Genomic DNA, 16,376 nt, shown 5'->3' with positions numbered 1-16,376 from the left:
CATAGTTCCGAAATCGATGTCCTTTTTTCATAAAATTTGATGTAATTATTGTTGTAGTTGCACATTGAATCGTTTATCACAAGGAGATTTCCCCTACTTATTATAGATAAAAACATATTTCTATCTGCGATTAAATCTGTGATTAATTGTGAGTTAACTATGGACAAAATGCAATTAATCATGATCAAATATTTTAATGGATTGACAGCCGTAGTCTCCCTGTGCATGCGTGGGTTTTTTCCGGGTACTCCGGTTTTCTCCCACATTCCAAAAAACATGCTAGGTTAATTGGCGACTCCAAATTGTCCATTGGTATGAATGTGAGTGTGAATGGTTGTTTGTCTATATGTGCCCTGTGATTGGCTGGCCAGGGTGTACCCCGCCTCTCGCCCATAGACAGCTGGGATAGGCTCCCCTTGTGAGGAAAAAGCGGTAAAAAATGAATGAATGACAACCCTAGTCTTAATGCTACGGACACTGATTAGTAGGAGTTTGAATACACTGAGAACATTACTTTTTAGGTTTGTCTTGCTTCATGCATTTTAGTCCAATAGCTTCTCACAGAAGGCCTTCTTGACACGGATACTCACATACTGTAGCACAATCACAGGTGTGCAACTTGACATACCGGGAGAAGAGGCAGGCACACAACCAACTCATAGTTCTCACTCTCTTCACATCACACAAACTTAACTTTCACCTTCTATAGAGGAGTAGCAATATTACATCAACTCTGTGTACTTTTATTTTAGGTGCTTCCTTGTTGAGGCCAGCGCTATAAATAAATATATTGCTAATATTTTTAATACAATGAGTAAATCTTTCGAATTGTGTAACCATGACTACTTTTCCGCTCGCTATGCGGTGACAAGAACGAGGAAGAAAGGTGAGGCACAGAGCACCCAGTCAGCCTGAGGCGGGAGAGAAAAGGAAATAGACCAATATTTGTTGCTGCAATGATTGACAGCATGCTGGAGAATACAAGAATAAATTCACCAATTCTCCCGTCAGGCCGTAGTGGTGTAATGGTACAGCTGCTGCCATTCCATGTCGATTTTGCTGGTTTGATCAAAGCCCTACATTTTACATTTTTATTCTTTTACTTTATTGTGCACTAAAAATCAATTATTTGTTATTCTTTTACTCCAAAACATGCATCTGAACTGCAAACAATTGTGTCTGCCTTCTCGGGAATCTATTATAATGAGAAAAGAAGTGAAGGAAGATTGTTTCTTACCTAGTGCTTTGTCAACACAGTTGATTTGACTTGGAGGACAGATATCAGCGGTTCCTGGAGAGGAGAACACATAATGAGTCAGATCAATCACAATGATCAGTGACCCATGCCAACTGCGATGGGAAAGCATGACTGCGAACAACACTGCAGAGCTTATCATTCATCTGGAAATGAGGGCAGACGCACAGAGCATGGCTTCCGTTCACCAAGCATTACTGTCATTGAGGAATGGAACATGTTACTGCAATCCTGAGGCATATTTACCACAAAAGTCTTGAAACAAAACAAACAAGGTCATTAAATGCAGGTATTCATTAGCTACAAAAGTCATTAGCAAGGTTTGGTTTTGTTTCTTTGTGAGGTAAATGCAGATTAATGTGCAGTGAAATAGCATCTGATTTTTTTTTACACACTCACAGTTTTTCCAACCTTACTGTATCATATTTTGCAATTAAATGAAGCTAATTTGCAATAAAAGTGGGGCTATTTATGAGCAGCACGGGCCGTGCAGGGTTTCCATCTGCTGTCCACATGTCATGGACAAGAACAACCTAATAGCTTTTTGGGTGGTCAACCAAATATAGAAATAGACTCGCATAATAAAATATTGATTTTGACCCAACCAAATCAAGGAAAACACATTTTTGCTTTTATGCCTTGGTGGTGGTTAAAAGTGGAAGATGCCTTAAATAGCTTCACACGGAATCATAAATATTGAAATATCATTGTTGAAGTGTATCGCCCCAAAGTCAGCTGGGATAGGCTCCAGCTCACTTATGACCTGGATGAGGACAAGCCTTATCAGAACAAAATGGTTATTCTTCTCATATCACAGTAATCTCTTGCCACTTCACTCCTCAAATTCAGCTTCACTTTATCATAGTTTTTATCAAATCATCACGGTTCTGTGGTTGAATATGGCACATTATTGGTCCAAAAATATTTACATTTATATATTGTACATTTTTTAAAGCATAAAAATGACTAAATGAACCAAAATACAGATATAAGGCATTCAGAAGACGCATTCAAAGATGTAACATTCCACACTGGTCAATAGGTGGACGAATGTCTATTTTGTTGGGTAATATGAGAGGATAGGTGACTGTAGGGGTGTTGTTTCATGTCTGGAGGGCTCTAATGATGGTTCATTCATTCATTCATTTTCTACCACTTTTTCCTCACGAGGGTTGCGGGGGTGCTGGAGCCTATCCCAGCTGTCTTCGGGCGAGAGGCAGAGTACACCCTGGACTGGTGGCCAGCCAATCACAGGGCACATATAGACAAACAACCATTCACACTCACATTCATACCTGTGGACAATTTGGAGTGGCCAATTAACCTAGCATGTTTTTGGAATGGGGGAGGAAACCGGAGTACCCGGAGAAAACCCACATACACGGGAAGAACATGCAAACTCCACACAGAGATGGCTGAGGGTGGAATTGAATCCTGGTCTCCTAGCTGTGAGGTCTGTGCGCTAACCACTCGACCACCGTGCCGGCTCTAATGATGGTGAAAAACATATTTAGAAGGTGGTAAGCATATTTTCTATGCTCTAACAATGAAAATATATACCAGTTGACCAGTTAAAGTCGGGATTACTGTATTTTTATTACAGAGGAACGTATAACAATTAACCATATCAATCAAAGTCAGACAAAAACAAATGCTACTAGATTTAAAATATTGATTTTACGCCCCAGTTTTCATATGATTTATTTTTCAATGAAAAGTGTTTCCAAAAAATACTGTATGTTTGTTATTGTACGGCCAAATGTTGTACCTAACAAACTAGTCCTAACTAGCTGCTTGCCTGCTCACAGAAAAAACAAAAGATTTCATTGCTTGTTTTATTTTTATTGTAATAATTTAATAATTTATTTAAAATGTTATTTTCTTCTTCTGTATAGCATTTTGGGGCAGCATGAACAATATGTTTTAAATGTGCTTTATAAGTAAACATTGACCTAACTAGGAATTGTGTACCCAAAATTGATTCAGTGTCTTTGAAGAACGGCTAGTACTTCTATCAGAATTGGGACAGATTCCTACCGGAGTTATTTAATCATCTTTAATATGCACGTAACTCCTTTCTTCCTGCTTATCAAGCACTGTGCTCCTTTACTTTCAATGGGGCTGGTCATGGGATGAGATGAGGTGTTCAAGCACACTGCACAACTTTGAGTGTTAGAATAAGCTTGCAGACAGTCTCTCTGCCTTTTTTAATGTGGAGTCATGATGGTGCAAAATTTTGTACCATAATGCATCAGTGGACATTAACAGTCTGTGCTTTTTAGGATATAACACAAATGACAGCATTTGATAGATAAACAATACTGAATTCAAGAAAGAAGTCACGGCAAAGTACAGAGGTGGCTTTCATTTGGCTCTCGCCTGCCCGTCATCAATCTTTGGCAACAAGAGTCTTGAGTCAAGCATGATGAGCAGCAGCTGTACCCACTCGGCAATTAGCCAAGTGGGTATTTAGCGTCACCTTAGTGGAAGAACGGCGTAGGATTAGTTTCCGGACTTCCACGTTTCAGCCTTGCTGCCTTTAGCTGATTACCTTTCGATCCTCGACTAGTTACATCCTTTTACTCTTTATGAAGTTTTTACTATAGGCTAGATTTTGTTAGCCATTTGTTGAGTTTTTACAGTTTTGTTTTTTCCGTGAGAATTTCAATAAAGACTATAAGCCTTTGCTCAAAGCTCTTCTCCTAAGTTACTTGTTTACAAACCCTCACAGTTTTGTCTGGTGAATGGTTTGTGATTCAGGGGTTGGTTCTATAGGGGATAGAGACGTTTTTCTGCTCGTTAAAGCCAAACCAAGCCAAGGGTCTTAAACTCATGGCCCCCTAATAGACATCAAAGACATGTCTAAGTGAGCCCAACGCACTCTTGGAACCCTGTAGCATATAAAGCGATGTGGCTAATTCATGGCTAAATTCTAATCTCTGGACATCTCTTTTACTTCAGTACTACTACTAATTGTTTAAATACTGTGCAAAGTCAGTGAGCTAATTGTAGCTCTTCTTTGGCGGGAGTCAATCATGAGCAGTCAGTAAATTCAGTGGAAATGAGGTCATGCCTCAATATAACAGACTCGTCTTATTATCTTACAAAGAACGCTAAACTCATCATACAGCCACTTGTTACTACAATGCTACAAAAAACTACTAAACTACAAAAACTACTAAAAAACAACTATCTTAACATTTTCCCATAATTCATTGTCCAAGAAAAGCATTCATTGGTGCCTGCCAGGGTGCTGCAATGATGTCAGCCTCCCTCTAGTGGACAAAGACAGCATTCTCTATGTTGCTTGTCCTCCAATGAAATGCTTTGTTCAGACAAATACTTTATATGCAAACTAAACGTAAACGTGTATTAGTACTTGTATATTTCCCAGCTACTTTTTGAGTGTTAAGTTGCTGTGTGATGAGTTTAGCATTTTTTTGTAAGAATACACTATAAGTCAGGCTGTTAGATTGAATAATGACCTCCTGCAATCAGTCACCATGATAAAGGGATTAGTGTATACTGTTCAGTAAACATCAATGACTAGCTCCATGAGAGAATTATATACATAAATATATATCTGTTTATCGTGTAACACTGTAAAACTCAGTGCTCTTACATTTTAGCAGCTGTGTGGTGGAGACCGGAAAAGATTTTCAATTCACAATTTAGCCTCACGCTCCCTTGACAAGCTTTTGAGCCGATTGCTCTCTAGAGTCCTATAAAGGAATTTCTGACTGTTTAATATTCAACAATAAATTGTGTTCAGTTGTGATAAGTGCAGCTCACTAATGTGTAGTGCTCGACACAGGCACTTTCCTAGAGCCAGCATGGTAAAGCTTCTACATTTATTACATCTGATATCTACAGTAAATAGAATTCCTGATGCAATACATCATGGTGGGAAGCAAAGTGGTTCTGCTGCTCTCTCCAAACTCCCCAGTGAACAGAGCTCACAAGCTGTTAATTCAATGTTTCTCCCAAAACGGCCCCTTTTCATTTCATTTCATAGCAGTGCTGTCTTGTTCATTTGCACCAAAATCTCACTTCTGGTGAAGACGGCACTTTCGCTTTGGGATGGATGCAAATTTATTTAATCAAAAGCAATGAATACAACTTACAACATTACACATGTGACGTTATATCAGGGGTTCTCAATTATTTTCTGCGTGATGCTTAAAACAGAGAAAAAAGTGCAAATCAGTCACAGGGATGTGCATCTGCCCCCAGTCCGTCACTGTGATCAACACTTGAATGTGCCAGTGTTGGCACCCCCACCAATCCTGTTTTTTAAAAATGTAAATTCTGTCCCCACTATCCCCTAGTGAGGATAAGCGGCATAGAAAATGCATGGATGGTAAATACTGTCTTATAATAATGTCTCTGTTTATTAATCACCCAACCACTTACTTGAATTGCATTATACAGTATTATTATCCCTTTTATACTTCTAAGTTTTACTTTGTAATTGTTTATTTCTTAAGTATATACATATGTACACTGAACAAAAATATAAACGCAACACTTTTTGCTCACATTTTTCATGAGATGGACTCAAAGATCTGAAATTCCTTCCAGATAAACAATATTAAAATTTCTTTCAAATGTTGTCAAAATGTTTGATCGTGAGCACTTCTGCTTTACTGAGATAATCCATCTCACTTTACTGCTGTGCCACAGTAAGATTCTCATCAGACATCATGATTAATGCACAGTGTGCCTTAGACTGTCCACAATAAAAGGCCATTTTTTTGCTTTATTGGGGATCTGGGGCTCAGTATCTGGTGTGACCACCATATTTGCATAGAGTTTATCAGATTGTCAATTGTGGCCTATGGAATGTTGGTCCACTCCTCTTCAATGGCTGTGCAAAGTTGCTGGATATCAGGGGGAACTGGTACACGCTGTCGTATACGCCTGTCAAGCACATGCCAAACATGCTCAATGTGTGACATGTCCTTGCCCCCCCCCCAAAAAAAAAAAACAAAACATTTGGTGCAAAGTTTGCAGCAATACTGCTTTTATTATATGAGTCTTATATGAGTATATGAGTCAGGCCTGTACATTCCATTGTCAAATGAGTTATCACATTTGGAGGTGTTGGAAATCAAGTGAATCGCTGATGCTAACCTCTCTCTCTGGCATGTATGGGACGTTATATGGGTTGATGCCATTGATACATACACCCTGATACAAACTACAGCCAGTTAGGACAGTATTTAACCCTCAGTGTAGTTTTATTGCAGCACACAGAGACGGATGTATGATTAAGCTTAAACCCATCCACCCCCAGCAAAAATTAAGTATCCATTTGTCTCAGTGACATGGATATTTGCACTCGTCTTGATGACACACATGCTGAGCCAGTCTAGGCAGTGCATTTTGTCATTGGAAGATTGGCGTCTGAGTCATATCCTCCAGATGATTGGAGAAAATGGCCAAAAAGGAATCAATAGTGGTAAACATTCTACCAGTCTGTTTGACACACAAACATTTGTTTTTTTTTACTCTGTCACATACACTGATAAATTCTACATTAAATTGTAATCATTTACAGCCATCCCTCGCTATATAGCGGTTAGAATATGGTTCTGTGGCTATATTGTAGTTTTTCAAAAAATTATGAATAAATGATTGCTGTTTTGTGATTGACTATGGCCTATTAATAGGCAAAAAATATTGAAAGACAATTTATGTGTAGTATTCTGGTCACTAGGCATCATTAATGTTGTGAGTCATGACGTTAGATGACATCACATTTCACACTGCATAGAGACTGGCTACTGAGCCAGCAGTCGAGCTGACATGCCAACTGAGACGGTCATGCTATGACTGAGATCGAGGATGGGAGTGGTCCCAAAATAGCTCGCAATAAGTGAAATCCACAAAGTAGCCAAAGTTATTTTCAACTATTGTATGTGTTTTAAAGCTGCAAAATCCCTAGGAATACACTTGATATACTTTCCTAAGACAGGCACACATTTCCCTCTTGTTTAAAAAGTCAATTGTGTTTTGAATTTTAATACTCAATCCCTTGGACACAAGCAATTATTAAGTGACTCACGGATTCTCTCTTCTGATGTGCTTTGTTCTGGCGCCGTTTGACCATAGCGTTTTTGTATGCTTGTTAAAACCTATTGCTCCCATTTTAGTATTTTACTCCTCCTCGTACTCCTTCGCGAACCCAAGATTCATTTACAGCGTTCCATAATGACGCCCTTGCGACAATGTAGGTATGATCGCTAGCAAAGCGGCTGATTAACAATGGTCTACAGCCAATCAGAATGCAAAACACAATGAACGGGTTCTCCCTTCGCCAATCAGGACTGGTTGGTACAGATGTACAGAGGGAATACGGTATTCCCAAATAGTCTATTATCCAGAACATGTATATGTTTTTTTTTTGTCCAATCAGATTTGAGGTTTGAGAAAATTTTTCGTACGTTGCAGTTGTCGATGCCCATGTGTGTCGTGCACCCCACGTTCACCCCACATCCATAATTAGTGTGGGCATCATAACTTTGGATATTTCGGACCATACTCCTTTATGGTCACGACAACTACCAGGACACCACAGCTACATTCTCCATGAACAACCCCCTCCAATTGTCCAATTTGGGGAACGTCAAAAATTGCACAGCCAAAAAATTGTGCATCTGGCTGTGACCTAGTCTTTAGAGCAGGGGTCTCAAACTCAATTGACTTGGGGGCCACTGGAGCTAGGGTCTAGGTGAGACTGGGCCGCATCAGGTTTTCCAAAAAAAACAACCAAAAAAAACCCATTTATTAAAAACAAAAAAATTAAAAAAACTTCGCTTTGGTTCCAATTTTCTACAACAAAAGCTCTGATAAAACATTCCACTGTTCTCAAATATCTTACTTTTTATTTTTCTACACAAAATAAAATGAAAAATAAATAAATAAATCAAGAATAAAGAAAATCAATCAATCAGTAATAAATAAATAAATATAACCTATAAAAACTTAAGAAACCACATATAGTTGGTGGGTAGACAAATTATTTTTTTCAGATTAAAATGAACAAAGCATTATTAGAGCCCTGTAGACATGACAAAACACGACTATAGTCACATTTATACTCTTTTTATTTACAACTTATTGCGCAACTGCAGGGTTTTGAGACACATGCTAACTCGCAAACTAGAGAGCTAGCGACCTAAACGGTAGCCTTCAAGTTATTTCCTTTAAACTTAAATAGCCAAAAACTTACCACTTCCACACGGATAGGGAGGATAACTATTAACAGTTATTTAACCTTTAACATGAACATTAATCAAATGTAATACTTTTTTGGGTACATGATACCATACAGCATCCCTCTCAAACATCAAACATTAACATTAAACTTTCATATCAAGGCGGGGGCCTCAAACTAGTGTCCTGCGGGCCACATTTGGCCCATCAGCCGCGTGTTTGAGACCCCTGCTTTAGAGCTAAGGTAAGAAGCACTCTCATCCAGGAGAAAGCCTTCCAGTCGCCTCCCTGGGGAAGTGTTCACGGAACGTCCAACCAGGAGGAGACCTCAGGCAAGACTCAGGAGAGACTATGTCTCTACAACGTGTCCTGGGAGCTCCTTAGGCTTCACCAGGAGCAACTGGACGAAGCAGCCAAGAACATGGAAGGCTGAACTACTCGTCTTAGGCTGTTGCCCTAGCGACCTGACCTTGAATAAGAAGAAGAAAATGGATGGATGGATGGATAGTGGCGCTATTAAGAGGTGTGTTAACTCCCTGATGAAGGCCCTGGCACCAAATGTACTGACATATACCATTACTGTAGAAACTCCAACTGTGAATGCCACTAATGTTGCCCTTTGTGAAAAATACGGCCAAAAACAATCGCACAAAAACTTTTGAACAACCTTATGTGGCATCATGCCGACTTCAGCATATTTCTGGGTGACTTTAACATATCTTGTGAGCCTTGCAAAAACGTGTCAAACTCAAATCCCACAAAAGGGCTGGAAATAACGTCACACCAAATGTGCAATGAAAGCGTTATGAATTGAAATGGCAAAGAAGCATAGTGTCAAGACAGCTTATCCCCAGCTATATGAGGTCTAGCCCGTGTGGCGAACTGGGTGTCGTATCAGATCTCAAGCCATGTCCACACAAACATGAAAAACAAAGATTCCTCTCCTCACTGATCCCGCACCATCGTAGCCTATCATCAACCCTAATTTTCAAAGAGATTAATGTCCATCTTAATGATTCTGTCACGACTGGGTTAAGTTGTTTTTGGGTTAGGTCGATGACATACAAACACATGTACATGTAAGTGGTAATAATCTATGAAGTCATTCACTACCAAAAACGTATTTATAAGTTTTTTTCAACTCAGCCACGTGCTCCAAAGATGTATTTATAGGATTTTTTTGTTAAGAACTGATATTTTGCTCAAACTTACCTATGTTCTAATGTGGATTACTATTCTCCTTGAACCTAAGTAAAACTAAAATCATGCTGTTTGGTAACAGCAAAAAGGACACGCACCAGCAAATACAAATAGACGGTGTGGACATTGAAAGGGTGAAGGAAAATACATTTCTGGGGATCACAATAGATGAAAATATGAGCTGGAAAACTCATATTACAAATATACAACATAAGGTGGCCAGAAATATTTCAATATTGAACAAAGAAAATTTGTTCTCAATCAGAAATCACTCCATACTCTTTATTTCTCTCTGGTTCTACCATATCTTACTTATTGTGTGGAAATATGGGCTAATAACTATAAAAGCAATCTTCACTCGCTAAAGGTACTGCAAAAAAGGTCAGTAAGGATAATTCATAATGCCGCCTACAGAGAACATACTAACTCCTTATTTCTAAAATCCCAAATACTTAAACTTGCTGATATAGTTCATCTTCAAACAGCTAGAATAATGCATAAGGCTAAAAACAACCAATTACCTAAAAATGTCATCCAATACTTCTCTACAAGAGAGGAGAAATATGATCTCAGGGAATAACTCAATTTGAAACACTTATATGCTAGGACTACGTTAAAAAGCCATAGCATTTCAGTATGTGGAATCAAACTATGGAATGCATTGAGTAAGGAAATCAAACAATGCACAACGAAAAACATTTATAAAATAAATAATAAAAACCATGAAATTATATTTGGAAGGCAGGAAGTGAACAAATGTAACAGTTACTGATTGTAAAAGTACCAGATGGAGGGGTAGGATTTAATAAGCTTTGCTTCTTCCTACTCCTTTTGGACATGTGGAACTGTGAACTGATTATGTGATGCATTCAATTGTAATCTGATGCATGTTCAAATGAAATAAAACCATTACCATTACCATTACCATTACTATATTTTTTCTGCTGAAAGACGAGAGTGTACTCTTTCTTTTGGTATATACCATGTCTATATAGCCCTTTATAATAATAATATATAATTTATACAATATTCTGTGTGCCTTCAAAAATCAAAACGGTACTGAGAGGAACGGCTGGGATTCAATGAATTAATGGGGGCACAGCACATGTGACAATGCCCCTAAAAAGTTTACCAGGTAGAGCAAAAAGGGTCTGGAAATCACTGAGATGTTAATCAGGTATGACATGTGACTGAGAGCATCCAGCACACCGAAAGAGCATTCCGCTCCACATTTTATTACACCTCAAGGTCAGACAAGCGGCACGCCAAATTACATCTGCACTCTGAGGGTTCAAGTGGGCAAAAATGCAGATGAAATATTTTGCACATGGGCAATGATATCATGCAAATGCTATGATGGAGTGGACCCATCCATTATTCCAATTGTTGCCTGCAAATAATAATTGAAAACAATCATTTATTTCATTCTTTTTGGCTTTAAATTTGGGAATGTACTTCATCTTTGTATGTAGTTGTATACAGCATATGTATTTTATATGGCCAAAGATATTTTTTCTCGTTTTTGTTTTGTTTTGTTCGATTAACTGCAGCCTCTAAATTGTCCATAGGTATGAATGTGAGCGTGTTGTTGTTTGTGCCCTGTGATTGGCTGGCAACCAGTTCAGGGTGTACTTGCCCAAAGTCAGCTGGGATAGGCTCCAGCTTACCCTGTGCCCTAATAAGGGTTTAGTGGCATAGAGAATGAATGAATGTTAGGGTATAATGGTAAAATGAATGGTAAAAACACAAATGTTTTGTATGCATATGTAAACTCCTGATAGAGGGAGGTGTCATATGGAATAGCAGCGAGGGTGCCACATGGGTGCCTTGTTCACATACAAGAAAGAGGTTTGACTCAGCAGTCAATCACAGGGCCGATTAGGTGGTAGGTGGTATTCCAGAAAATGTCAACATTATTCCCATATAGAATAATATCTTTAAAGATGACCTAAATCATGACTGACTTTGTAAAACTCAAAACAAGTAGTAGTTTCTCGTAATGTAAACAAAATATAACTTGCGTTTTTCCAAAGGACGTACCAGGCATGTGCACCATCCTGCAGTTGCACACTCTCACAACCTCATTGGTCTCGCAGAGCAGGCGACAGGCACTGATGCTGTACGTGTCGTATCCTGGGAACTTCTCATTGCTGCTGGAGCGGCAGTTCCCCCAGGGCTGGGGCAGGTAGGTCAACTAAGCACACAAAGATTTATTAGCTGGGAAGCCGGCGGGGGTGAAGTGTTAAAGCTAAACTAGTAAAATAGCGATGGCGCTTGTGGTTGGGCTCAGAAGAGATATGCTGTGGTGATGAAAGTAAAGACCTACCCTTTGCTCTTGGCATGAAACAAAGGTCTGGAAGCCTGGAGAAACACCGAAGCCCAGCTGGTGAATGTAGGGAGGCTCGTCCTGACTGTGTATTTGAACTCGGATTCCCGCCTCCAGAGATGTCTCATCTTGAAAAATAGAGCAGAAGTGTTGGAAAGAACATTAGTAAGAGTCAATGTCAATGACAAGTTTGTTGGTTGTTTTTGCTTATTAGGGAACAGTGGATAATAATAATCCCATTTCCATTTGTAGTCCAGTTAAAAAGAAAATTCTCAGTGAATTTTCAGTTTTCATACGCTTTTGCCTTGGCTTTTGTACACCATCTCTCTTTTTTGAAAAAACTAGTCCAACAAAGCAACAAACCAGTCCATTTTGAGTCAGCATGACTGGCCACAATAAAAGGCCATTCCAAATGTGCTGTGGGTGAAAAGGTGGTTACGCTAGTTAAACTACATATTCTAGAGTGGCCTTTTATTGTATCCAACCGAAGCCGCACCTGTGCAATAATCAGTTTCTTCATTTGCCACCTTTGAGGTGGATGAATTCTGAATACTCACTAAGTCAGATTTGTAAACAATATTTGGGGCGTGATTGGATTTTTTTAAACGTTTTTAGATCTTTGACTTCATCTCATGAAAAATAGGACAAAAAACAAAATTGTATACTTTTATTGTTGTTTTGTTGACCCACTTTTTATGATTACCTTTTTTAGTAGACAGTCATCCCTCACTTATCACGATTACTTGGTTCCAGATCTTACCGTTTCAGTGAATGTCTTTGAAGTAGGATTCCTTATTTATAACTCAAATACTTTCATAGTTATAGCGTGGAAACAACAATTGGTTTACAACGTTCTAAAGTGTAGCATTGGCAGAGTTCCTTCTTGTTGTTTTTTTACTTAAACTGTGGTTTCTGTACAGTACTACCTACTACGTTGCCTATTGTCAACATAACATTACTGACACCCGGTGGCCAGTGTAGAATATTACATATCATCACAACGTGATGAATGTGTCTTCTGAATGCCTTAAACTTGTATTTTAATTCATTACAGTTTTTTTTACATTATTAGAGCCCTCTCGACATGATATAACACCCCTATAGTCACCTTTACACTCCTATTACCCAAAGTTTGTGAGTATAGTGGGTAGTATAGTGGTTAGAGTATAATACATATATATATAGTGATTTTGCAAAAATTAATGCTAGGTTAAAAATCATGCCTTGTATGCGTTTAATAGAAGGTTGTGGCAATAAGCTGAAAAGTTGTTCAACCCTGAGATTCCACACACTAGACTGAAGTAGTTGCTATTGGCTCTCAACTAATACGTACTCAGCGAGATGCTCGTTTGCGCTATGCTGAACGATACAGCCATCCATCAGTTTTATTATTGTCTTATTTTGCACTAGTGCTAGATGATAATGCCATAAGATATAGATAGACGTTAACATCAACAACGTGATTGTTTTTGACGCCTAACTGTTTCCCAAATACATTAGTGCTTGTTGGAGTGTATAAACCTAAATGTCTTTGGAGAAAGGTGCTTTATGGAAGTAAGTGCATTGACTTGGATTCATTTACAACATGGCCTTGACCCATCCAATATGCAGGCCATGCTGACATATCACACTAGTGGACAAACCCACTCGATTTTATCAATGCATATTCATGAATATCTGAATGCAATACAGATGGAAACATGCCAGATTATAGCACAACTGCTAATTTCCATCTGTAGTCCCTTCGATGCGGCGTCTATGGATAATGCCACGGGAATGACTGTTTCCTGATAGCTGGCTCTACCTACCTGTTCCTACATGGTCACAGCATGTGTGTAAAGCAATAAAACATTGTTGGGGGGGTTCGGAGGTGTTTTAACAGAGAGCTTTGTCGGGAGATGAGGTGAATCCCATTACGTGCATTGTTAGCTTGTCATGCTATCAATTTTCCTACACCACCCATCATGCAAGCGGAAGTTTAGTTGGAGGTGTTCCACCGTATGACCATAGAAAGTGATGCTCATTATGATTTCGTTTGAATTGAGCCCCAGAAGAGCTACAGCATGCTGCATCAAAAGGGATTACACCGAACATATGCTTGGTGGCTTACTTGTCTCTCTCCATATTGGCAGATATTCATCCTGCTGGATATCCAACATTATCTCCAGCCCATTTCCCATTCCACCTTGCTTGCTTTTCCTGGACGTCGTCTTGTTTCCATTAAAAGTGTAGCATTTCCCATATCTGGTGTAAACCTGGGAAAGAAAACAGACACTTATCATGAGACTGACAAATTCAGAACGCTTCCTGAGACAGTGCAAATGAATACGGAACATACAATAAATAAGCAAGTTGACCTTCTGCTTGCCCAAATTGCTGAATATACGTATTTCACAACCTTATGCATATGGCATTATTGTTGCGCCAACTCTCAGAAATGGAATCATTTCAGAAAGTTAGGTTAAGTTGCATTATAACTTTCGTGTTCCAGCGAGAAAGAAAAACATGTGGCAGTAAATTGCAGAAATAAGCAATCAGTAAAGTCACTTCCCTCTAAGTTTGATGTCAGCAAATAACAGTAAAATAAAAATGATGTTGCTGGGCTTGCTTGCAGTGCATTTCTTGTGCCGTCTGTGTTTTCCTGCACCATATAGTTGTGTTTTCTTTGACAGATGCGTGGGCGCCGTTGTGGATAATATATAACCAAGATCTCACTCATCATCATGACATATCGTTTTAAACGTCGTCGTTCATATATATGAGAAGAAACATTTAATATTCCACGTATACAATGACTGCATATGTTTGCATTGGCCTGAAAAGGAATGCTTGTTTTTTCTTTTACTGTGAGTGTGTGTATTCATGTATTTTTAAAATACCAATCCTGCTTTTTCCCACCATTACCTTAAATCAAAACTGCATTTTCAAATATTTTTGAGAGATTAAAGTTGTAAAGTTGCTGCTGTTATTGCCTTAATGCTGTGCAACAATGCTCACCCACAGGCAAAAAAATATAAAGGAACTCAAAGTTCTAATGTCTGCTACAACTAAGGGTACATTTGTTTGGGCAGATATAATGATAGATAAAACAAATATCCCATATTTTAAATACTATTGGGAACCTGTAGTATTAAATTGCTTACCTGTACAAACCAGTGTATGAGTTGCTGGCATCAGCATTGTTCAAGCCAACTTTGAAGGCATTTTATGAGTACAGTCCCTCCCATCGGAGGGCCTGTCCCACTATTTAAGAATGACTGATGTGAAGCCACATGTTTTTACTTATTACACAGGTGTGTGTAAGGCATGATGGGAAAAAGTGATACAGTAATGGCTTCTTTATCCTGGTTAAATGGTTTTCACTTTCTGTGATGTAAGATTCCTTATTCATAAATCAAATATTTTGTAGTCAGAGCATAGAAAACCTGTTAATACCTTCTGAATGTTTTTGTAAACATTATTAGAGCCCTCTAAACAAGACATAACACCCCTATAGTTGGTTTTACACTTGTATTACCCAATATAATAAGATAAAATAAGACATATTGGACATACATAAGACATAATATAGACTCACATGTTGGCATTGGCAGAGTTTTTTTTCTTAAACTGCAGTTTCTGTACAGTACTACCTACTACGTTGGCTACTGTCTCATCAACATAACATTACTGACACCCGGTGGCCAGTGTAGAATATTACATATCATCACAACATGATGAATGTGTCTTCTGAATGCCTTAAACTTGTATTTCAATTCATGCTTCATGAAAATGCTCAATTCATGAAAATGCTTAATTTAGGCGAAAAAAACCTGACAATTTGCTTGAAAATACAGTACATATTCAACCACAAAACAGCGATGACTCATTAATTAAAATGTATTTTGACAAGAGTGAAATTCTAAGCACAAACACACTAGAAGTGAGAGCCGCCTTATTAAAAACCTTCATTATTTCGGCCTACATTGAAATTCTATTGGTTAAAATGTTGTTAATCACATTCCCGTGAAGGAGGTTCAACAATAAAGCCTGCATGACAAAGAGAAACCCTTCTCAGGGCACCCAGCTAAATAACACATGAATTGTCACAGTGAACAAAATGTACTGGAAGCATTTAGTGAAAAACGATCACCGGGAATGAAAGTACTCAAGCAGAGGAAAATGTCAATGCAGGAGAAATCAACCACAAGGCTCTGGAGAAAGCAAGCAGAAATAAGATTTGGGTTGAATAGGCAGAAGGGTATCATTAAAGAGTCATGCTGATCATTCCTAAACATGGAATGGAACTGTGGTCTGACATTGATATCAAGCAGAGCCGTTAAATGAGTGTGTGGAGTCTAACGAGTTTTTTTTCTCTCAATGGGGTCCAACAACAAA

General features: G+C 38.6%; 1 protein-coding gene across 1 annotated transcript in view; it reads right to left on the bottom strand.

Annotated features, from left to right (window-relative positions):
- Positions 1 to 16,376, bottom strand: part of asic4a (acid-sensing (proton-gated) ion channel family member 4a) — a 144,112-nt gene that overhangs the window by 12,902 nt on the left and 114,834 nt on the right. The window contains exons 2-5 of the mRNA XM_058083063.2: positions 14,110 to 14,254; positions 12,000 to 12,127; positions 11,714 to 11,867; positions 1,238 to 1,291 (exon numbers count right to left, since the gene is read on the bottom strand). Of these exons, the coding sequence (XP_057939046.1) occupies positions 1,238 to 1,291; positions 11,714 to 11,867; positions 12,000 to 12,127; positions 14,110 to 14,254 (481 nt within the window). The remainder of the gene's footprint in view (positions 1 to 1,237; positions 1,292 to 11,713; positions 11,868 to 11,999; positions 12,128 to 14,109; positions 14,255 to 16,376) is intronic.

The sequence above is a fragment of the Doryrhamphus excisus genome, linkage group LG12 (genome assembly GCF_037039965.1).
Source record: "Doryrhamphus excisus strain RoL-2023G ecotype Guam linkage group LG12, RoL_Dexc_Guam_v1.1, whole genome shotgun sequence".
NCBI lineage: Eukaryota > Metazoa > Chordata > Actinopteri > Syngnathiformes > Syngnathidae > Doryrhamphus > Doryrhamphus excisus.
Note: the sequence above shows the minus strand (reverse complement) of the source record. Positions and strands in the feature narration are given on the sequence as shown.